General features: G+C 37.8%; 1 protein-coding gene across 3 annotated transcripts in view; it reads right to left on the bottom strand.

Annotated features, from left to right (window-relative positions):
• LOC126337020 (pseudouridylate synthase RPUSD2-like) overlaps positions 1-26,182 on the bottom strand; it is a 1,306,240-nt gene that overhangs the window by 59,443 nt on the left and 1,220,615 nt on the right. For 2 of the 3 annotated variants that reach the window (XM_050001287.1, XM_050001290.1), the window contains exons 5-6: positions 21,540-21,640; positions 542-629 (exon numbers count right to left, since the gene is read on the bottom strand). In XM_050001287.1, coding sequence (XP_049857244.1) covers positions 542-629; positions 21,540-21,640 — 189 coding nt within the window. The remainder of the gene's footprint in view (positions 1-541; positions 630-21,539; positions 21,641-26,182) is intronic. The other variant, XM_050001289.1, reaches the window with a different exon arrangement.

The following is a 26,182-nucleotide window of genomic DNA, read 5'->3' as shown; positions in this document are numbered from 1 at the left end:
CCATATATGCATATATTCTTAAAAAACCACAGACAAGTATATGACCAAACATTCCATAGTCACTTTGTTTCTGTGTTATCTCACTCTGCTGATGTTCTTTACCAGCATTTAAAGCATGGGAAGTGAGGTGACTTTTCCAGCAATATGAGGATAGTGAGAATCTACACATCTGAACCACTTCAGGATATCAGTATGCCAGTTCACTTAGCACTAAATGTCAGCACATGGCAAATTAATCAGACAATATTATGTGATACTTAGTTAAGGATCATAACTCAATTGATTTATTCTTTTTGCAGACCATAAAATGAATGAATAAACATAAGATTTCAGTCAGTAAATTTTAAAAAATTACACAATTTGCAAACAGAAACTATAAAGCAATTTATGGCTAACAGTTGTCAGTTTTGTGAACCATCCTTATGTGTGTCCGTTCTGACATACAAATAGTTCTGCGTGATTCAAATGATCCAGCAAAGGAGTCAGGAGGATAAACATACACTAAAAAGAAAGTCTGAGAGGCAGTCTTGTTGCCACTTACAGGGATTGAGGCAGGTTTGTTAACAACCACTACATCCTCATCCATGTGAACTATGGTGATAGGGTCGGAGGTAACAGGGACTTCATGCCTGAAACAAATCAATGGTGCAGTACAGTGCATACACACACAAACTCACACGGACAAACACTGAAAACCACAGACAAGGTGCCACAAACAAAACTAGGTGTTCTTAGGATTTTTGAGAAATTCTCTGTTATCTGTATAAAATACCAATCTCTATTTATAATGACAATGATGAATATACAATGTGAAATATGTTTTATTTCATTTTTGTTCACCTTCTTGATTTTCTTGTAAAAATAAAATAAAATAAAATAAATGGAAGCAGAGGAATGTTTGCTTTGACACAACTATTTGAAAAAGTAACTTACTAAATTGATTAAATTACAAACATTTAGTTTATGTAAATTTTAACTCACATTTATGCAAAAAACATGGTTAGTTCACAGAATTCGCAATAACAGAATTAGTAACAAAGCCACAAGTCAGTTTTCTAACTAAAAATTACAGTGTTACAATTTAAATAAATGATATTATGAAAAGCTGAATGCAGCTATGGGGCAGACTGAAATCAGTAGTATCATGCAGTTCTACTCACATATTCTCATAATTATGAGGTGTTCAGGTAACTAACTTTTCACACACTCTCTGTCTTTCTATTATCCTATAGTGCACTCATGTACAATGACAAATGATGTTTTAGTCATCACTGGTGAACAATATAGAAATATCACATTTTAAGATACATTACCACAGGTTTTTCAGTCAGTGAAAGTGATCCACCAAATCCTTAAATTGGTCATATAAGAAAAGAGGAACTAGACAGAAACTAAATGAATCTGTGCATATGCAAAGTAGATTGATTTAGTTAAGATGAATCCATGAAATTCATGACTACTCTACAGATATGGTCATGTGAAAATGCTTTTTGGGTTAAAAGCATTTCTGAATCAAATACTGTCATATATACACCTGTCATATATACACCTGTCACCAATACACCTTTATTGAGACTAAAACACTAATAACATAGGAGCATGCTGCATTGTTTCATACCTTTAACACAGATCAAACTCTTTTTTTAAACAAGTATATGGAATGGTTAAATTTAAAAGATTTACATCTACCACTTTGCAGAATTTACTATTATTTCTTTTGCCACCTTAACATTATTCTATAGGCACACTTGGCACAATACTTTCTTATCATGATAATGTGTTCTCTACTGCCTACTACACTTTTCAAAGTACTTTTACACGTTTCACATTTCAGTTATTTATGGTCAGATAAGGACAGTGTACTAACAGAAGAATTTGTGACTGGTAAATACATGAATGTGTTCCGGAAGAAAATTGGATGGCAACGGAGTGAAAGTTTGGCTGGTTGTGTGTGTGAATGTGTGTACTTTTACTAGAAAAAGAGCAAGCACTTGAAAGCTAGAGTGATCAGTTATTTCTGTTGTGTGTTTCAATGCTCCATGAATCAGTCGGCTATAGATGAGTGGTTGTCTTTCAATTTTTTATTACTGTTCCTAGGAATTAACATTATTATTGCTCTGACTCTTTGGTATTTCAACAAAGAAAGACTGAAGTAGTCAATAGTAACACATATTTATACAAGTGATCTCTAATTATAGACCAGTCTCCCTCCTTCCTATGTTCACAAAAATTTTTGAGAAGGCAGTTTAAAACATAACATTGAGAATATAATTTCTGAGAATAACCTTGTAACAGTTCAGCCTTACTTGGGTAAAAGCTTCTCTTCTGAAAAAGCAATATATAATCTGACAAATTTAGTTGAGGTATCATTATATTATAAAAATTATCTTGTTGGCATTTTCTTTGTTCTTGGTAAAAAAAAATCTAGTAGAAAAACTAAAATGTTATGTGGTTAAAGGCATTTTCTTTAAATGGATGGCACCTTACCTTAGCAAAAGGAAACAACATGTTCCTTCAGCAAATGATACAACATGAATAAGACTAAATTTGAACTCAAGAAATGTTAAATATTATAACTTGATCCATTCCCATTCTTGAGCTGTGCAGAAGTAAATGATTTACCTGAAGTATTGGAGGACTCATCAAAAACTGAGAAGTTTGCTGATGAAACAATTGTACTAGCCAAGGACCGAAATATATTCATATCAGACACACACCTTCCTGAGGAAAGAACTAATAGTGCCAAAAGCTAGAATAACTTTCTTGTATTTTTGTGTGTCCACATTTAGAATTTCACTTCTTGAAGGTAATACTGCCCAATCATTTTTGTTCTTGTCATTTTATAGTTTTTTAAAGGAAATTTTCCTTTTGATACAAGTAACTACCTCTCTGGTACTATTCTTCTTCTTATTTTGTCTGTGTTGTCTGTAATTGTTGTCTATTGCCTTTTTTCATTAACTGGCAATCTTTTTCGGCTCTTCGGTCATCTTTTTTGTGCAATTATCAATCATTTTTCTTTGGCTGGTGATCCTCTTTCTTTGTTTGCATGTCCTGCTTCTTTGTTTGAAGACCTTTTTCCTATGCATAATGATCCTTTGTCTTGCAATCTTTTACGTTTTAATGTTTAATGGCCCACTTTTATTGTTTGGTTTTTCTCTTGTTTTTGGGTGACAAATTGTCATGCTCTTCCAGTCCATTTTATTTGTTGAATGATTTTCTCTTTTTGTGGTGATAGTTTTCTTCATTGTTGATGATTTTTTCCTTGTCTGGCTACCGTTTTTCTGCATTCAGCATCTTGTAGCTTTTCAGTGACCTTCGCAGTGTATTTCATGACTCTCTCTTGTCTATTATTTCCTGAATATTCTTTCAGTGGACAATTTTGCCTATGTAGAGAAACTCTTTACCTTTGTTTCTGTTTCATATAACTATTTTGACCTGTCTAAGGAAGGAAGATAAGGTTTTAAACTCACATCAAAGGGGAGCTCGTTAGGGATAGAACAGACTGAGGAATGGTAAAGAAGGAAATGAGTTATGCCCTTTTTGAAGTAATCGCCCTGGCATCTACTTTGAGCAATTGAGGGAAACCACAAGAAAGCTATATCTGGATGGCCAGACAGGAAGTTGAACCATTATTCTCCCAATGCAAATCTAGTATACTCACCACTGCAACTGCTCACTTGGCATCACCAGTCTAAATCATTTCTCCTTTTTTTCACTTTTATAGTCTCCCTGTTGAAGGAACTCATGGTTTCAAAAACTAGTATGAGGATTTTTTATAATATTAATGTGTGCTGAAATTTTACATTCTGTAAAGAGATTCTATAGTTTTCTCAAACAAATTTTCCTTTTCATACAGTTCTGAACAAACGAAAGCTGCCTTACAAGCAACAGAAATAGAGATCAATGAGGATACACTGGATGAGATTCCATGTTGAAAGGTCCTAGGCAAAACCGATAGACAATAAACAGGTTTTACGAGAACACAAGTCTGGTCAGTTAACCAAACAGTTCAGATTTGCCTGCTTTGCACTTAGAAATCTTCTCATTATTTCAACCTGCTAACAGGAAAGCTGGTATACTTCAAGTAACTTCACTCAACACCCTCCCATGTCGTAATTACTCGAGGAATGTAGCTAAGGTGAATTTTGTGTAAAGGTGATGAGTGAACATCTTGAAGAAACCTATTCAGCAATCAAGATTTTCTTACACTTATGTGCCGATACTTGTACTCTCTATTTCCGTAATGGTTTTTGTGGTTAATGTCACGAGTGAAATTAGGATTGACACTGCAATCCACAAACACAATATTGGAAGTAAAAATAATTTTCATACAGACTTTGCTTCCCTCTCTAGTGTTCAGAATGGAGTTTTGTACTTTGGTGCACAGCTCTATAACAGGTTATTGGTAGATATCTGGCTAACTGAACCCCCCCCCCCCCCCCCCAAATATACATAAACAAAAAAGAATACATCATTCTTTACTCCTACAATTTATGTGACTCAGGAACACAAATTCTAATATTTGTATTACAGCAGATAGAAGTAGACAGTGCCAGTATGCAGACAGGTAATGTGGCCTGTGTAATTCTACACAAATGCTTTCTTTGAAGTATTAGATAAAAAGCAGCAGCTTAGTACTGTAAGAGGAAGAGCAATGACTTTTTTCAAAGTAGTTGGTTTTCTCCTAATAAACATAAGTATATTTCAAGTGATCTAGAAGTAATTCTCATATATTATAACAAAGTCATTAGAAATGGAATACATGTTCCAATTGGAGAAGGAAAGGGTAAGAATTCGGCCACATCTCTTCAAAGTAACAGAAGTCACCTTAAATGATTCAGGAGGAGTTACAGGAAACTTATATCTGGATAGCCGAGTGACCACTGGTCTAAATTTATTGTTAGTAAACCTTTACAGAAGTAAACTGCAGTGGCTGTATCCATCTGTAAATGTATAATCTTTTTCATTCCATATCCTTGATGGCTCTCCTTCGTTACAGGATTTACAGAACACAATGTGTGAGGGAGAGTGACTGAATGAACGAATAAAAGAATGAATGAAAGAAAGCATGAAATTTAGATTCTCTCTCTCTTTTTTCTTTTTTACTGAACAAGTGATTTTATAGAGATAATACTTCTTAAGTGATAGTTCTGGCTTTCTTTCTCTGATACCCTCGCACTGTGAGGAATCCAAGAGTGACATTTTCAAAGAATGCTGATTGGAGTTATGTAGTGTCTAAAGCAAATAGAAAAATATATTTTGCTCGTTAGTGTGCACCAGCAACATTTCAGTCCCAAAAAGGAAGTAAGAAAGATTAGAGGTTAATGTCTCCCTGGTGGCAAGATCACCAGAGGTGGAGTCTGTAACAGAATGTATGTAAAACAGAATCTGAAGAGAACTTTTGGAAAGGAACCACTGAGAGCATTTGCCTTTAGTGATACAGGGGAACCAAGTAAAACCTAAATCTGGGTAGCCAGATGTTAACCCTGCTACTCCTTAATGTAAGTGTAGTGGGCCACCTCATTTGGTATGTATTACTGTCACATTACTGTGTTTGTAAAAGATGATACATTTTCCTGTTACTTCTGGTTGTTGTTGTTGTTGTTGTTGTTGTCTTCAGTCTTACGACTGGGTTGATGCAGCTCTGCAAGCTACTTTATGCTGCACAAGTCTCATATCTGCAAATATTTACTGCAAGCTAAATTCAATTAGATCTGCTATCTGTATTTAACCCTTGGTCTCACTCTACAATTTTTACCATTTTTCCATCCCTCAGAATATGTCCTATCAATGGATCCCATCTTTTAGCCAAGCAATGCCATAAATTTATTCTTTCTCCCCATTTGATTTAGTACCCCTTCATTAGTTCCTTGATCTACCCATCTAAATCTTCAGTATTCATTTGTAGTGGCACATCTCAAAAGCTTCTATTCTCTTTTTGTCTCAAATGTTTATTGTCCTTGTTTCACTTCCATGCATGTTTATGAGCCATGCAAAAACCTGCAGAAAAGATTTTCTACCATCGAATTTGTATTATATACTAACAAATTCCTCTTTTTTTCAAAAATTTCTTTCATGCAATAGCCATTCTGTGTTTTACACCCTCTCTACTTCAGCCGAAATCAGTTATTTTACTGCCCAAATAGAAAAACCCTCTCCTGTTTTTGGTGTCTCATTTGCTAATTTATATCTCTCAGCATCAGCTGATCTAATCTCACTATTTTCATTACCCTTGTTACATTACTGCTGATGTTCATCTTATAACCTCTTTTCATGATACTATTCAGTCTATTCAAACTATTCCATATGCTCTTTCTGATTGAATTATCATGTCATCAGCTAACAGTAAAGTTTTTATTTCTTCTTCTAGAATTCTTCATTCACCCTCTAAATTTCTCCTCATCTTTCTTTACTGCTTGCTCAATTTCCAGAATGACTAATGCTGGGGATAGCCTACAGCCCTATCTCACTTCCTTCTCAAGCACTGCTTCCTTCTATGTGGCTCGCCCCGTCAAAGGTTAAAGTCCTACCTCAGCCATGGGCGTGTGTGTGTTGCCCTTAGTGTAATTTAGTTTAAGTTAGATCAAGTAGTGTGTAAGCCTAGGGACTGATAACCTCAGCAGTTTGGTCCCACAGGAACTTACCACAAATTTTCAATTTCCTTCCATGTATTTTGACTCATATAATGGCAGTTTAGTTTCTGCAAAATTTGTAACAAATTCCTCTCACAGTTCTGTATTTCCTAAATTATCTTCATTTACTTCCTCTTCCCTATCTGTAATACACTGCCCAAAAGAATTATGGGAATGTGACTTTGGGCATCTACTATAGTCCACTGAGCAATAATTGAGGGTTAAGTATGTTACCAAATATCTTTCACAACAAAACATCATTACATCCTCAATCTTTTACATAAAAAGAACTGAAATGTCTGACAGGCGTCAAAATCAAAGTGGAAACAATCATTCATCCCATTAGCCTGGTTGGCTTTTCTTATATTTTGAGAGCTTAAATACCACGTATGCCCTCCACAAGCATTTATCGCAGCCTGACATCTACACGGTATACTCTGTACAAGTCTACGGCTGCACTGTGGATATCGATCTTCACACGGGGTTGTCATGCACTGGCAACCTTGTCCAACCTGTCTTGTGCACTGAACTGTTTCCCTGTAGAGTGTCCACAACATACGGACAACTCATGGAGAGGCATTGGCATCTGCAGCAAAACAGCTGAAAGTCCATCCTTTTTGGATCAAACAGACCACCCAGACCATCCTTGCAATGTGCACTGCATTGCATGTGCCTGGTCGAATACAACACCCAGAAAAGACAACTGCCATTCAATGGCTGTGCACAGGTCATGCAATTCGTGTAAATAATGAGCTGCCGATTTGTGTATGCGGTGATGGTGCCCAATAGTGACCCATAAGTGTTCCGTAGGATTTACATCAGGTGAACTTGGTCACTGAGACATCAATATGAGTTCACTAAAATGCTCCTCAAACCACTGTAGCATCATTCTGGCTCCAAGACATGGACAATTATACTGCTGGAAGGTGGCATGACTGTCAGTGAAAATTGTGGAAATAACCAGAGACCTAATTTAGCAAAAATGTTATTATTCACCTGAAGGGATGACACGTATTCACTGATCAACGGTAGAATCCTGGTGGTCTCATGTCCACAGCAATTGTAATTGACAATATCATTTTGTCAACAAGTGAACACTTAGGGATGGCCTGCGGCGGAGCTCCACGTTCAGCAATGGATGATGAAACACCTGTGCGAGCACCGGCACTGTGCTCTTTTGGCAGAGATGCCTCAGATTGACACCTACTCTACTTTACAGAGACGACCAGCCTAAAAACTCCAAGTTCTGTGAGGAGGCATGGATGTCCAATCATTCAGTGTCTAGTGGTGCTGTCCTTCTAGCTCTTTCCGTAGATGCTCACAATAGTAGCACGTGAACATTTGAGTAGCTTTGCCATTTTCAAGATACTCGTTCATAGGCTCTGCGTGATAATAATCTGCCCTTTGTCAAAGTCGCTTATCTCAATGGATTTCCCATTTGCAGCCCACGTCTTCACTAGGATGATCCCCCATCTGTGTCTGCTCCACTTATATACCTTCGTTACCACATCACATGCCCACAATGCCATCAGGCAGCATCCATCATCAGGGTGGGCAGTGGGTGTAATGCTTTGGATTATCAGTGCAGATTGCAAATGACTTCAAGTGTTGCCTATATTGAAAGTGAAGATCTCAAGCCATGGAACAATACCACAGGTATCGCCTATATCCAAACAGAGTTAACATACTGGGCACTAATACACATATTCCTCTAATATGTACTTTCGAACAGTGTATTACATTCATGTTCATTTCTCTTGTACAGCCCTTGAATCTATATTCCTGATTTTAATGTTGTTAAATACACTCTAAGAAAGAAAAAAAGGTACCATCAAGGTATTATCTGAATATGACATAAATTGGTGGATTTGATGTGCATGTACAGCCAAATAATCAGTCGGAAGTTTGGAAAAATTGGATGATTTATTCAAGAGAAAAAGCTTCACAAACTGAACACATCAATAACATGATGGTTCACCTCTGGCCCTTATGCAAGTATTTATTCAGCTTGGCATTAATTGAGAGAGTTGTTGGATGCCCTTCTCAGGGATATTGTGCAAAGTTCTGTCATCAAAATCCCGAGCTGGTTGGAGGGGCCTGTCCATAATGCTACAAATGTTCTCAATTGGGGAGAGATCCTAAGACCTTGCTGGCCAAGGCAGAGTTTGGCAAGCATGAAGACAAGTAGAAACTCTCGCCATCTGTGGGCGAGCATTATCTTGCTGAAATGTAGGCCCAGGACGGCTTACCATGAAGGGCAACAAAAGAACAGAGTATTGTCAATTTACTGCTGTGTTGTAAGGATTCTGTGGATGACAACCAAAGGGGTTCTGCTATGAAAAGAAATGGCACCCCAGACCATCACTCCAGGATTTCAGGCAATATTGCAGGCATCAGTCAGGCTAGTGTCCAACTGCTTTTCATGGTGTCTCTAGGCACATTGTTGCTGGTCATCAGCACTCAGTTCAAAGCAGAACTCATCACTGAAGACAATTCCACTCTAGTCAATGAGATTACAGGCTGAAGACATTTCTGGAGACACCCCAGACAGTGATGGGATACCAACCTGGTTGTCACCCTCCATACAGTCCGACAAGCTGGAGTGATGGTCCGAGGTGACATTTATTTTCATACTAGGACCCTTGTAGAATCCTTTCAGTACAGTGGTATAATTACGATACTGTATGCCTGCTATTGTTGCCCTATATGGGAAGCCTTCCTGGGATGATACTTCAGCAAGATAATGCCTGCCCACACACAGTGAGAGTTTCTACTGCTTGTCTGCATTCTTGCCACACACCATCTTTGCCAGCAAGGTCACTGGGTCTCTTCTCAATTGAGAACATTTTGAGCATTATAGATAAGGCCCTTGAACCAGTTTGGTATTTTAACAATCTAACATGCAAATGGGACAGAATTTTACATGTTATCCCTCAGGACACCCAACTATCAATCAATGGCGACTGAATAATTGCTTACATAAGGGCCAGAGGTGGCCCTACACATTATTGATTTGCTCAATTTGTGAAGCTCTTTCTCTTGAACAAATCATTCAATTTTTCTGAAATTGTAATCACTTGTTTGTCTGTACATGTACATCACATCATTGATTTCCATTCAATTCTGATAATGGTGCATCTTCCTTTTTTTCTTTCTTTCTTTCTTAAGTTTAGATTTAAATTTTTGTCAATATAAACTATAAGGTAAAATCTGGTCATCCATATAGATTACTGCAACCATTGACTCATCTTCTACCATAACCTATATTAAAATAAGTTACTCAATTCAGATTTTGTTTGCACTACAGATATAAAGGTGTACTTCCTTCACCTCGCTTCATACAACTACTGCTTCCTTACACTGGCATTTGTTTCTGACATCAACTGCATGGAAAATGTTTACACACTCATGAAATTAGAAATTATGTGCCAATTTCAGTTGTGAATGATTATGAAAATGATCATAACTGTCATAAGAGGTGGTTGCAATTTGTCATTGTTATTGTAAATCAAGTACACAGTCTGTTAATATCTACCTACTCATCAACTCTGATGAGTCCCTAGGTGCCATTTTTTTCTAATGGAAAAATGTCTCCTTTTTAACTGTGGCAAAAGAAAGAACAGTAAATAATACAAATGTCAGATTATTAAATAAATGTACTCACATCAAGTTGTTAATTATGTTACTGTTAATAAAACACTTTCATTGGTCACCAATATAAAATAAAATGATCCTCTGCTGCAAGAGGTACACCATTAGAGTGGATCAATTTAATGTGAACAGAATATCCCATGCAATTACTGTTAAAGGGGAAAATTACAGAGAAAATAGGACATCTCATTATGCTTAAATTGAGGAAATGCCAGGAAAGTAAGCTGGGAAGTATGAAAACACGTCTACTGTCACAAAGTGGCTATGGCAGCACTGAAAAACTTTGTAAAGCACTTACTTCTGGCTAAAACACAAAACAGCATTCTCCTTAAGGACTTCCCATTATTCAATGCAATTTACATTTATTTCAATAGATGTAATGGTCACAACGGACATACAAGTGCAAGAAGCTCCAGTGATCCCAACTGCTATCACAATCTGCAAAGACTACTAATGGTAATGAAAAGTGGTTCAAAAGGAGGGAAAAACAGTAACATCACATGGGTGTGAAGATGGAAACAAAACTGAAATTCATTACAGCAGATGAGAAACTTAATTCTTCCCTAAAAATATTCTTACACAACATGTCAGGAGCAGTTCCAATGTAAGCCAAAAGAAAATGGGTACTACCATTTGGGAACAAAGTACAAGGTGATCAAAAAGTCAGGATAAATTTGAAAACTTAATAAACCACGGACTAATGTAGATAGAGAGGTAAAAATTGACACACATGTTTGGAATGACATGGGGTTTTATTATTATTATTAAAAGAGAGTGAGAGAGAGAGAGAGAGAGAGAGAGAGAGAGAGAGAGAGAGAGAGAGAGAGAGAGAGTATTGCTAGACGCATGAAAGATCTCTTGGGTGCGTCGTTTGGTGATGATCATCGCAAGTGTATCATGACTGACCGACATCTCTAGGGATGCTGAAAGACAACATCTGATGCCAATGCCTCACCATAACTCTGGACATGCTTTACAGTGCTGTTCACAACATTATTCCTCGACTACAGCTATTGTTGAGGAATGATGGTGGACATATTGAGCATTTCCTGTAAAGAACATCATCTTTGCTTTGTCTTACTTTGTTATGCTAATTATTGCTGTTCTGATCAGATGAAGCGCCATCTGTTGGACATGTTTCGAACTTTTGTATTTTTTTGGTTCTAATAAAACCCCATGTCATTCCAAGCATGTGTGTCAATTTGTACCTCTCTGTCTACATTATTCCGTGATTTATTCAGTTTTCAAATTTATACTGACTTTTTGATCACCCAGGATATTGTGCTAGGAAGAGAGAGGTTTAGTTAATGCTTAAGACTAGCTATAATCAAGTCAAAATCATTAAATAAGGTCAAAAGTGTACTTATTTAACAGAAGTGTAAAGTAAGAAAATTGTGTAAATGTTAAATAAATCTATTCAGAGGACTAGATATTCTTACATTTACATGTCAACACAAATACTCCCTAATGGTATTTATCGTTAACAGTAAATGTTCACTTAGAATGAACTCTTCAAATGCAAACACAGAAAACAAAGAAAGACAATATCTCAAAAAATTCAAAAGAATATTTGGACTCACAAATATGATTTCTAAGATGGAGATATATTTCAATGTCGCCAGTATAAAGACAGCTGATAGTCTCCATAAAGTTTCGTAATTGCATTGTTCAAAGTATTAGATAAAAATAGAATTTGAGTATTGTAAGATGATGGGCAGTGGGCTTGCAGTGGCTGCTTCTGGTTAATATGTAGCTTAACTCATTCCTTATCCTTCAAGGTTCTCCTAGAAGACAGAATTTGTAGAACATGATGAATAAGTGACAGAGGTTTAATCACTTATTACTGATAGCACATCATCAGTACAATGGCAGTTTAGGTCAGCACCAAATGAGCAAAACCTTATTCTCATCTTAGTGGTATCTGAGGTGCTGGTACAATTGGTAATGAAAACTGACTTCATGTCCAGAGACAAATGTTTATGGCATATTAGGCTATGACAGATAAAGATTCAAACAAAATTAAAATAATACTTTGTTTAGAAGATGTTGTATAAGTTATATGAGGCCAAACTGTAATACATAAAAGCACATATGGGTGCAAAACTATTGTTATAAAATTATATGATGTAACAAATATAGGCATTTCATCTGGCACATGTGCAACTCCACTAAGAAATTACTGACAAAATCTGTTTTCCTTCTTAAAAATTCACTATCGTATGACAAATAGTGTACACTCTGAACTCATTTATGATATGTTTTCAATCTTGATTTATTCAGTAATACAATGAAACAAAAACTGAAAATCTACTATTGTTTTATAGGAGACATTTTGCTGTCACTATTTCTCCTCATCCTACAAATGCCACGGTAGCAAACAGAGATGCAATCAACAAGATATTACATCCACTGAAACTCGCAGACATCTTATTACAATCTTTATCAATAATAGAATTGATCTCTCTCCTTGTAGTCATTTACTGACAGTTTCTGGAACAGCACAGCATCATATGTCAGAGGAGGAGTGTACATATGGCTGTACGAATGGCCAACCTATTGAAGAAGTACTAAACATATTTTCTGAGAATACTTAAAGACTTTCTACAGACTGAACAACTCTTACTCTTACTTAGGAATTAAATTGGGTTCTGTAAACAGCAACTTATTGTAACTTGTCTCACTCTACTTTTTTTTCCCAAGCTCCTTCATAATTCATCTGTGAACCACACCATGTGCATTATTCATCTCTTACACTTTCCCGCTTAATATTGGTCTATGTGAAACCCATACAAGGGCCCAAGGAGAGGGGGTTCTGTGGGCTTTTCTCCATCCTTCATGAACTGTTCAATAAATGTGTTTGTATTATTTTATAATAAAAGTTTCCAAGTTCTTCAGCCAATTCTCTTAGAATAAGGTAGCATGAAAATTAAGGTTCTGAAAGCCTGCCTGGTTGGCCACGAGGTCTAATGCACTGCTTTCTGGGCGGGAAGGCATATCGGTTCCCGGCACGAATCCGCTCGGTGGATTAGTGCCGAGGTCTGGTGTGCCGGCCAGTCTGTGGATGGTTTTTAAGGTGGTTTTCCATCTGCCTCAGGGAATGTGGGCCGGTTCCCCTTATTCCACTGCAGTTACACTATGTTGGCAATTGCTGAGCAAACACTTTCTCCATGTATGTGTACACCATAATTACTCTACCGCACAAACATTCGGGTTACACTTGTCTAGTGTGAGACATTCCCAGTGGGGTCCACTGGGGGCTGAACCGCACAATAACCCTGGGTTTGTTACTGGGCAGTGGTGGGGTGAGTGGACTGCTCTAGCCTGTTGTGCGGCTACAGTGGGGATGAAGCCTCTGTCATTTCTAGGTCCTCTGTTCAAAACAAAACAAGGTTCTGAAAATGGTATGGAATTTTAGAAAGTTACAAGTTTGGTTTACAATGTGGTACTGAGGGATAGCCTATGTGGATAGGCTTCATAAGCTGCAGAAAGTATTCCGGTCATATTATGGCATTCACTCACAGGATGACCTCACCTGCTGCCAACAACAAATCTGACACAGGGAGAGTCCCCAGTAGAAGCAGCAAAACCACTGAAAGGGGAGTAAGGCAAGACAGAAAGGTAAAGACCCACACTATAAAAACATAACAGAATGACTCTCATTTCCTGAACATAGGGATGAATTACAAAAAAACAGCATTCCTTCATTTCCACTCTCACATAGTCATAGTTTTCAGCATCGTGTTCACAATCATAGTGCTAAGTGAAATACTAATAATGGTCAGAGCACACTTTAACCCATGATGTTATTCAGTCTGTACACTGAGCATGCAATAAAGAAAACCAAAGAAATATTTGGAGAATTTAATTTTCGGAAGAAAAAATAAAAACTTGGGGACTTGCTGATGATATTGTAGTTCTGTAAGAGACAGCAGAGGACTTGAAAGAGCAGTTGAACAGAATGGATAGTGTCTTGAAGCAAGGAGATAAGAGAAACATTAACAAAAGCAAAACACAGACAATGGAATCTAGTCGAATAAAACCAGGTAATGCTGAGGGCATAAGATTAGGAAATAAGACACTTAAAGTAGTAGATTAACTTTGTTACTTGGGCAGCAAAATAACTGATGATGGCTCAAGTATAGAGGGCGATGCCAAGAAAAGTGTTTTTGAAGCAGAGAAATTTGTTAACAATGAGTATAGGAAGTGTTAGGAAGTATTCTCTGAAGGTATTTGTCTGGAGTGTAGCCTAGCATGGAACTGAAATGTGATAAACAGTTCAGACATGGAGGGAATAGAAGTTTTAGAAATGTAGCGCTACAGAAGAATGCTGAAGATTAGATGGGTAGATTCTGCAGTTAATGAGGAAGTACTTCACAGAACTGGGGAGAAAAGAAATAGGTGGCACAGCTTGACTAAAAGGAGGTCTCAGTTGATAGGATGCATTCTGAGACATCAAGGGATCATCAATTTAGTACTGGAGGAAAATGGAGAGTGGGGAGGGGGACGGAACTGTAGGCCAGAAGACGGTTCAAACGGATGTAGGTTGGCATAGTTATTCAGAGATGAAAATGCTTTCACAGAACAGAGAAGCATGGAGAGGAATATCAAACCAGTATTCAGATTGAAGACCATTTAAACAACAACAACAACAAACAGTTGTCAAAGGTGTTGCTATTACAGTTCTCAAAGTGGTATACAGATTGACAACTTTGTTTAAATGTTCAGGAATGCAAAATTGTACACTTCATAAAAGTAGTATCCTATGAGTACTAAATCAATTAGCCACATTTTTAATCAGTGAACATGTGCATATCTCTGAGAGTAACAATTTGTTGATATATGAAATGGAATGATTACACAGGCTCAACTATGAGTAAGGCAGGTGGCATACTTCAATACATTGGAAGGATAGCGTAAACGTGCTGTCAGTTGACAAAAAAGAGTGCTTACAAATCACTTTTGCATCCCATCTTAGAACATTGTTAAAGTGTGTAGGATCTACACCAATTTCGACTAACAGGGGACAATAGATGTATATAAAGAAAGGCAGCATGAATGGTCATAGGTTTTTTGGACTCATGGGAAATGTTGAAAACTTGAATTGGCAAATGCTTGAAGAGAGATGCCACCTATCCCACAAAAGACTACTTAGAAAGCTTCGAAAACCAGTATTAAGTGAAGAATCTAGAGATTTTCTTCACCCCTCCCCCCCCCCCCCCCATCCCCTCCATGTACAGTTCCCACAGAAACCATGAAGACAAGGTTAGATTAATTACATTGTGCACAGAGGTATTCAAGCAGTTATTCTTCCTGTGCTCCAATGTTATTTTAATGGGAGAAACCCCAAACATGTGGTACTAACCAATATTTTTTAAGATCACCATTAGCATTCTTAATCATTAAAAACTATGCCCCTCAAAACTGAATACTGGACTTACATCTGCAGGAACCTTTATCAACAATATTAAAATGAAGGCCTGACACATAATGTATGTTAACCACAATAATAGATTGTAGCAATTTTTCATGAAAACCAGGTAGGATAATGGTTATGATTTGACAACAGTTATTCCACTGAATAAAAGACAGAAAAGCATGGCAAGGGATAAATAAGAGGAAATACACCATAAAAGATTGTGTTGTCAAGACTGGAATTATGGGCTAGTGTTATAGGGCATATTTACCAGCTCACAAGTTAAACAGTCAGGGAAAGGCAGGAGGAATTCAAGTGACAAGTAGAGTACCACTTGTATTTAAACTCACTCTAGTCCTCTCTTTTGCCACCCACTTTACCTTCATCGCCTGATTTATATGAGACTTCATGTTTTCAAATTGTCATTTCAGTTTCTTGAATTTTATTGTATAGGAAGAAAGTTGTAAAACCAACTGACTTTGCACACTGTTACTTATAGTGAAAAGACAATACTCACACAAAATAACTTTTGGAGGAATCATGCAAACTGTTTGAAACATATTTATTTAGAGAGCTTCCAGCAACATGGCATCTGAAAATGATTGGTTAGGTGGCAGTAGGATTAATGACTTACCATTTATTTCCTGCTAAATAATTGTACTGGTCAGTTTGAATGTCTCTTCACTTCTCTGTTATCCTTCTTGTTAAATATTTGTATTTATTTGAAGGAAAAGAAGTAAAATTACATTGTCAAAGGGCAGTGAATAACAGTAGTAATTAAGAAGTTTCACAAATGAATAATGGTAACATAAATGCTGTTTTGTGTTAAACCATGCATTTTTTGCTTACGATGATAAAATAATATCAATTATTTTTGTAAATACACACAATGTAAACAGTAAGAACAAAAAACTGTTTTACATAAAACTAAAGTTAAAAAGCAAATAATATCCTGCAAGCTAGACAAAATTAAATTTTCTATACTATGCTTAAGCAAACAAAAGTGACAGGCAGCTCTAGACACTTGAAAGTATGTAATTTAATACAGAATCCTGACACAAAATTCATATTTACAATGAGTTATAATTTGTTAGATACTACAAAGAACTTATGATGGGCATTTCAAAAGTAAAGGCCAACTAGTTATATTGTTTCTACTAACCACACATAAACATTGTGTTTCTGTACACTAACCATTTAGCTCCATTCTCTTTTAATATCATGAAAGAAGATTTCTCAAACCACCTACACAAAATTATATTGCCTTGACTTTACATACGTTCCATCAACATTTCACCACCTGAGTTTTCTTAAGGTTGAGTTGCAAGTAAATTACAGACTAACACAACAAAAAATAGTAGTCGTTTAGCATGGTGATAGGATCACAACATGGATGATGAAAAATTTTTGGCACTATAAATTAGAAATTCTCTTGGCCATGTGAGAAACAGTCTGTAAATGCACAATTACATTTGTTTTTGAGACCACTATAAACAAAGTTCATGTCACTCAACCCAGTCTCGCACAAACCAGAATGATTTGCAACTGATACTTTTTGATATTCTATTGGTATACCATAAAAATTTTCTTTCACTTCCATTTAAGAGCATAGCAAGGTTGCCAGCCACTGTGATTCTCATATCTTAAACATGATATTTTTTAAGCTAGTGAAAATATCACCTAACATCTTTTTCAATTACTACAATAAGTAAATATTTTTCTTGAAACTGATAACAAATTTTGGAAATATTATTTTTCACTTCCAATAATAGCTCTAATTAGTTACTAGAATTTTGACAACTGACATAACTGTTTATTCCTTAACGCTTCATTACTCAATCAAGAAGTTACTTACCCTACAGACCAGTTGAATCCAAGGGCACACATACACTGTTAAGTTACCAATTATTAATTATATTCAGTTGGCCTTTACTTTTCTAATGCACTTCACAGGTTACTTCTCCAGTTATATTATGCATGGATAAATATGTAAGTCTTTTCTCCTGCTTAGAACTGCAAGCAGATATTGTTTAGTTTATGAATTTTTTTCAATTTTTGCAGCCTTCTGTGCCATGTACAGGACATTAACAGAACCATTCTAAAGTTAAAATCTGTTCATATAAAAGTGTGCATCTTTGAGTGGTTTTTGTTAGCTGGGATTAGAAATTAAGATAACATAGTTAAGATTATTATAAATAAATAAACTGCAAGTACGATAGGGAGTGTGCTACCTTACAACTATCTGTCACACAATGGCCTTTTCAACATATGAAGTAATTGTTTTATATATACTGACTGAGATGATAAAAGTCAAGGGATAGTGATATTCACTTATATAGAAGCAGTAGTACCACGTACACAAGGTATAAAAGGGCAGTGCACTGGCTGAGCTACCATTTGTACTCAGGTGATTCTTGCAAAAAGATGTTCGATGTGATTATGGCCATATGGAAGGAATTAACAGACTTTGACTGTGGAACAGTACTTGGGAGCTACAGACAATACAGTGGCTGATGGTCTTCACTTAATGACCAAGATCAGCAGTGTTTGTGTAGGGTGATCAGTGCAAACAAACAAGCAACTTCGTGTGAAATAACAGCAGAAGTCAATGTGAGATGTATGACAAATGTATCCTTGATGACAGTGCAATGAAATTTGGCATTAATGGGATGTTGCAGCAGACAACCAACACAAGTGCCTTTCCTAACAGCACAGCATCACCTGCAACACCTCTTGGGGCTTGTGACAATATTAGTTGGACCCTAAATAAATGGAAAACTCGCCTGGTCAGATGAGTAACAATTTCAGTTGGCAAGAGCTGAAGGCATTGTTTAAGTATGGCACAGACCCCATGAAACGATAAGATCATGTGAGCCGGTGGTACCTCCAGAATGGTGTGGGTTGCGTTTAGATGGAGTGGATTGTGTCCTCTGGTCTGTTTGGCTACTTGGAGATCATTTGCAACCATTCATGAACTTCATTTTCCCAAACAACAATGGAATTTTTATGAATAACAATGTGCAACGTCACTGGGCCACAATTCTTCATGATTCATCTGAAGAATGTTCTGGAAAATTCAAGTGAATGATTTGGCTACCCAGATCACCCAACTTGAATTCCACTGAACATTTATGAGACATAACTGAAAGTTTAGTTTGTGCATAAAACCCTGGACTGGCAACACTTCCACAATTATGGATGGCTAAAGCAGCAGCATGGCTCAGTATTTCTGCAGGGGACTTCCAGTGACTTGTGGTGACCATTCCACATCAAGCTGCTGCACTGCACCCGGTAAAGAAGGTGGTCTGATACGATACTATGACGTATACCATAAGTTTTGTCACCTCTGTGTAGATTACAAGAATAAGGAGTTATACAGTAAGACATTAAAGTCAAATGGCAGAATCCAGTGGAGATTAGCAGATTACTGTGTAGTTAACTGCTTCAAATAAAATTATATGAGTTGTGGGTGTCACAGCAGTATCTCTTCTTGTTAGTCAAAAACTGAAGGACACTACCTTAAAGTGGAATCAGGAGCACAATCAATGTTTACATAACTTAAGGTTCTTTAGAAGAGAATGATGGATCACAAGTATTTGCTAATACCTGAGATTATGCATGAAGCATTCTGGTCTCCAAAGAGTTGAAATGCTTATATGGCCACTTATGTACAGAACAGAGGAAATACTTTTTGTAAATGATCTCGCAACCAAAAGTAGTAAAACAATCATTGCATGACTGAAGACATATCCCTGAAATTATCTATGCTTGATGTAAAAGTGCATGTATTAGCAAATATGCTGTTATATGGTGTATCTCTCCGTATATTACAGACAGTTATAGTAAAATTTTACAAATCATTATGGCAATTAAAAGTTGGGAAAATTCAGGGCTTTGATTGAACAGGGCGAGACAGGTGCAGCTGCAATGGAAGAACTATTTAGAATGACAGATTTGCAGCATTTATCCATTTTTGCTGTAAGAAATCCAAGTCACTCTATAAATATGTAAAAGGTGATGTCACAACACCACACAGAAATTAGGTGTCATCAACTAGTAGTCTGCTCACCCTGCTCTAACTTGGATGTCATTAGTATGATTGCTTGTATATGCATACAAACATTTGTTAGTCATTATGTTACTAGCAGTGTATTTTAGGAACATGCATTAATATATACAGTTGCTGTGCCCACACTGGGATCTATTTAATTATCTCTTATATTAAACAGAGGACATTTGAAATTGTGTAAAGCACTCTACTTTTATTTAATTACTGAATTACAACTGAAGAAAGGTGTGTGAAACTTTGGACCAGTGGTACTTATTTTTCTTCATAAATGTTACTACAGCCCAATGTAAGTGAACTATGTGCAGTAAACAAAACTGCTAACAAACATTGTTTTTTTTTTTTTGGAAAAACTATCCAGTCCAACCAACTCAACATAGCAGCATTCACAGTACTGAAACACCCAAGTCTCAGTCTCTCTACAAGATCCAATGTAAGCAAATAGTTCATGAATATTTTTCACAAAAGTGTTAGAACTCAGATTTTACATGCATGAAAACGCCAAATACGTATAAAAATACCTTTTTCATAAATTTTGTAATTAAACATGATACTGTCTGGAGTATTATGCACCCTTGTATTGTGTAGGCTACTGTACATCCTTGAGTCATTTACAAAATATATTTTCTGGCAAAATCCATGTATATTGTCTCCAGATGAATAAACTACTACTACTAGTACTACTACTACTACTACTACTACTACTACTACTACTACAGTCAATGTTATCATGTGACATCCCAATTAACCGCAAGAGCTGCTGCACAACCATCTTGCAGTGTTTGAATAGCAACCTGATATAAACAAAATTTTGCAATTTCTAGGATGGAAGGAAGTCACAGAAAACCAAAATCTGGATGGCAGGATGCAGTTTTGAACTGTTGTCCCCACAAATGCGAGTCCAGAGTGCTAACTGCTGTGCCACCTCACTCTGTACAAATTGTTGGCAGTTGGATTTTAAATGCAGGCCGGTGTGGCTGAGCGGTTCTAGGCGCTACAGTCTGGAACCGTGCGACCACAACGGTCGCAGGTTCGAATCCTGCCTCGGGCATGGATGTGTGTGATGTCCTTAGGTTAGTTAGGTTTAAGTAGTTCTAAGTTTGAGGGGACTGATGAAGTTAAGTTCCATAGTGCTCAGAGCAATTAGAACTATTTTTTGGATTTGAAATGAACTTCATCTGGAACCTGGTATCATAAACTTATTTTTGAACTTTCCCTGGTGTGCTAATCAAAAGACAGGTTATGCTTTGACCACAGTGTAGTTCTGTTAATAAGGCCTGAGGAAGGCCTGCATGTTGTTCAAGTTATAGAGTCAAACCAATTTATTGTTTATTAGAAATCTAGTACACTAATTTTGGTCAAAATCTACAACCTCAAGTCCCAGCAGAGCACACATTAATATGTATCAGAGCCATTAGTCTTAGAATAGTTCTGTAGAGTCATGAACACATTCCATGCAGCAGAAGGCAACATGTTACTCAAATTTTTAGTTCTCTCTAACCAAACATTTAACACAAACATTTGTACCCTTTGAGAAAGTGATACATAGTTACATATTTACAAGAATGACGCTACAAAGAATGACTAATATATCAAAATATACACATATCTACATGTTTAATGTAATACTGACTTCATTGTGAATCCACACAAAGTAACAGTACAACATCACTTGATCTGAAATTATATTTTTTGCTACAGAGACAAACTGTAATGCCAGTCACATATTTTAAACAACAATGAATTTATATCATTTTATTTAAATGAATGAAGATACCTGTGGACAACATTGGCCAGGAGATCATTGTGTTTCAGCCTGTAGTCTACATCCACTTTCTCATAGTTCACTGTCAATGTGCCGGCACGTATGCAACGTTCCTGTAACAGGTTCGTTCAATGTATAGCTACTTAATAAAAATAAAAAAATTACAAATGTTAGAAAATTATGAACTATAAGCACAGTCATCGCAGAAGTGATGAAATTACCAGCACTTTAAATGCGTGAAGTCTCAGCTGCAAAATGCACAAAGGTCACACAGATTAAAATCATTCACAAAATGAAAACAAGAATATGATAAATGTGTTACAATTTGTCTTGCTTTAATCTGCCAGTTAATTGAAATTAATGTACACACAAAGAGAGAGTGTAAGCAGAATTAATGAGACAAAGGCAATAAATTGTAATACAGACTCCATCACATGGTCTCTTTGGAAGCTTTGTTATATATTCCCCTCTGATTTCATAGTTTTTAAACCAGTTCTCACTATGTCAGCATCATATATTGAGAAGTGCTGGGGAGGAAGGATATAAATTGAATTATCAGTTACTTTATTGCATGTTTATAATGTTTATGAGGTACTGTTTACAACTACACTACCTGAAAAACGAAGTGAAACATGACAGCTAAGGAGGAAACAAAATGAACCCTCAGAAGTTGAGAGGATATTTGTAGTTATTTCAGAGAGATTACATTATCGAGTCAAGTTTACACAGAAGTTGGCAGTATGTACCCATTTATCAGTATGATGTTTTAGTTCATCTCAAGTGTGCTAATTTCATTGAGAAGGGCATAATAAAGCTGTTGTATCCTCTACAGAGTCAAGTTGGCCCACAACTGTTGTAACAGGTCTTTGATAACCTGGATATTGGCACTGGGATGGAATCAATATCTGAGCTAGTCCCACGCATTTTCTATCATGAGGTGTAACGTATCACTTCACTAAAGTGATATGTTACCCAACAATTTCCTAGCTGACAAATGATGATCTGTGTTATTCCATTCTGCGGTGTCCCAACTTGGAGAAGTTGGGGATTTTTCTGACCACAGGATACCTCAATATCACAGACAATTTATAAACAAACATTCCATGTGTGGATGAGAATTGTCCTGTTAAAACATGACACTACAATACTGTCATGAGAGGAAACATTGAGGATGTCAGATTTATGATTATAGCTACAACACCTAAAACAGCACAGTCCCCCACTAAAGCGAACAATAAGGACTCACACACAAAGGCATGTGAGCCATACTAGTATTAAGCTACATAATAAGCTGCCAGCTGAGATCAGAAAGTTAGGAGATAAACATAAATTTAAAACAGAAATCAAATAAAACAAGAACTACTTGAGACATGGTGATTCTGTTGGTTCCTAGCAAATTGCTGGATCTGAATTTAGACTTTCTCGGCGAATCTCAATGATGGTGTCCTCCTGCATTATCTGCCAAGTCAAGATGTTGTTCTGCGGTAAAGTTTCAACAAGTTTCCTACTTGTCATCTTCCAGTGAGGTATCAAGTTCATGTCCTAACCGCATGTTTATAGCTGCTGGATTGCAGGCTCCTCTGTTTTGTCTGCATTGGCAGCACCATCACGAGACTCTGGAAGGGGTTTCGCAGCTCACGGTTGGTGCACCATGCATGCTGGCTGGCCTTGTAACTGCATCTGGGTGGAGCATGTCTATTCCATCTGCTGCCTTCGCTAGTTTCACATCGATGCATTCTTGTTGTATTTTTGTTATCACTGCATCCCACATGGTGCTAAACTGGGAACCACTATCTCAGTTAACAAATTTATCATGGAGCTGTATCTCCACAGCCTTTTTAAAGAACGAATCCCAGAACCCGTTGGCCCCACACAGCATCTTTCTTTGTTCCAAATCAAACATACGGTTTTTATTGACTGTGTTCCACCATTGCAGATTTCTCTGTTTGGCCCAGGTGAATGCTCCTTACATGTTCTGAGCAGTGCTGCAATATACATCGCTGCATCTGGCCAACATACTGTTTGCCACTCTTGTGGCTGATGCTACAGACTCCAGGTGTTTGTATTCCTAGTCTGTCCTTCATTGAGCCTATAGTCTGTCCTTCATCGAGCCTAGCATATTAGGTGGTAGCACAGTTTTGCACTGTGCTGGATGGTGGCAGCTATTGGCATTAAGGTACAGATCAGTGTACGTCTCCTCCCTGTAAACAGAATGACCTAATGTGTTGTCAGTCTTCTTCTTCTTCTTCTTCTTCTTCATGATGTCACGGAAAGGCAGACATCCATTTTCATCCACCTCCATAGTGAATTTAATATTGTCACGTATGCTGTTGAGGCGGTTCAGCAATTCTTGTAGATTTTCTTTGCTACGTGACCAAATTGCGAATGTGTCATCCTCACAGCAGTAGAACACCTTCAGTTTCACTTCAAGAGCTGTTTCTTCGAAGTGTTCCACGTATAGGTTTGCGATGCATGGCACGACGGAGGAACCCACAGCATCTCTGCCTATTTGTCGGTAGAATTTACCACCACATTGGAAGTATATAGTAGTGACTGCACGGCATACAGTTCTACTGTGTTTTCGTCGAAGTGGCCCCTTAGTAATGTCAAGGTATCCTCTGGTGGTACCCACATGAAGAGGAACACGACATCAAAATTGACGAGGGTGTCACCTTTGTCCAGACGCATCCCTCGACATATCTTCATAAACTCCATCGCATTTTTGACGTGTCGAGGTCAGTGACCCACGATAGGCTTCAAAAGCTGTGCCAGGTGCTTAGCTATTCCGTAAGTTGGCAAATTTATTTTGTCAACGTAGTGGGACTCCCTTCTTGTGCATCCTCGGAAGTCCATATAGGTGCGGAAGTATCAGTGCTCTGTGGTACAGCCTTCTAACCACGTTCTTGTCTATTCCTGAGTTGTTTAGCAGTGAGATGTTCTTCCTTGTCACAGGTGACTTAGGATCCTTTTTCATTTATTTGTAGGCTGGACCTTGTAACATGATTTCAATCTTCCACCAGTAGTCAACTGATCATAGCAGTAGCATCGCATTGCCCTTGTCTGCCACTAGGACGACCAAATCTTGGTCTTCACATAGCTTGCATATTGCCCTGTGTTCAGCTGTGGAGATGGCATTTTTGCATTTTCCGGGACCCTGTACGTCTCCCTTCTGACCTCTTCAGCAGTGTCAGAGGGAAGCCCCAAGATGGCTTACTCGATGCTACAGATGATCTCCTGTTATGTAATGTGGTTGTAACTGGCGCAAAATTTAATCCTTTTGACAGCACGAATGCTGTTGCCTCAGCCAGTTCCTTTCCAGGTAAACTAATAATGGTCCTCGAGCCCACTGTATCGATATGCTGCACTCGAGGCCCCAACAGTTGCTTTGGGTTTGCTGAGTTCACTGGCTGGAAATATGTTTCTGACTACCGCTTCCCACGACAAAGGTGAGAGTTTGGACGCTAGTTCCAATTAGCATGCGAATATAGTGAGACCACTTTTGTCAAGTTCAAGCCCTGTTACGCATACGTGCTCACGCATAAGCGCCAAGCTAGCATGCTGTAAAATATGTTTCTTCCTCTTTGTTTCGATAGGATGTCACAGGTTAGTGAACTGCGGCAGCACTTGCTTGGCCCGATATTGTTGCAGGAAGGCTAATCTGCAGAGCAGGCTTGCCTTCTTGTTAAGAACTTTCTGCAGCATTTTGAAGCTTTCCTGTATCTCCTCCCCATAGAGAAGTGCTATATTCAAATTTAGACTTTCTAAGCAAATCTCGATGGCAACGTTTCAACAAGATACCTACTTGTCATCCTCAGGTGAAATGTAAGGTATGTGTCCTGTCTAGGTCTTTATAGTCGCTAGACCGCAGGCTCCTCTGCCTTGTCTGCATCGGCAATACTAATCGTGTGCTTTCAGAAGGGGTGTCGTGGCCAGTGGTGGGAGGGGGGTGTCGCGGCCAGTGGTGGTGCGCTCCCTTCATGATGGCTGGTCCAGGCATCACATCTGGTGGGCCCTGTTCATTCTATCTGCTGCCTTCACCGGTTTCACACTGGAGCAGTCTTGTCGTATTTTTGTTATTGCTGCATCCCACGTGGTGCTAAGTTGCAAACCACTCTTTCAGTTGAGAAGGTTCTCATGAACTTGTATCTCCACAGAATCTTTAAAGATCGAATCCCAGAAGACATTCGCACTGCACAGCAAATTTGTTTGTTTGAAATTAAACACGTGGTTTCCCTGAGACTGTGTTTTAGATCTGCTGATTTCTCTGTTTGGTCTAGGCAAATGCTCTTAATGTACTCTGACCAGTGCTGCCATATACATCGTCTAAAAGATGGTTTTAATATTGCTCTTTTCTAATATCCTTGAAATCTTTGCCGAGGGTGGCCCAGCATATGGAAGGAATCCCAAGCACTTAATGACTTCTTCACATATGTCTTCCCTCCTTCTTCTTCCTCATTTGGAAAACATAGCATATCTGCGCCTCAGGATAGTCGTTCTCGCGAAAAGTCTCGGTCAAGTGCTGCAGTTCAGAAGGCGGACTCTCCTTGGCACATGTGTCTCGTGATCTGCTCATCAAGGTGGTGAGCATGGATTTGTGTTGGATGGGGGCAGCTACTGGCGTTAAGATACATGATGGTGTACGTCTTCTTCCTGTA

Source organism: Schistocerca gregaria, chromosome 2, assembly GCF_023897955.1.
Source record: "Schistocerca gregaria isolate iqSchGreg1 chromosome 2, iqSchGreg1.2, whole genome shotgun sequence".
Classification (NCBI taxonomy): Eukaryota; Metazoa; Arthropoda; class Insecta; order Orthoptera; family Acrididae; genus Schistocerca; species Schistocerca gregaria.
This window is presented reverse-complemented; position numbering and strand designations above follow the sequence as displayed.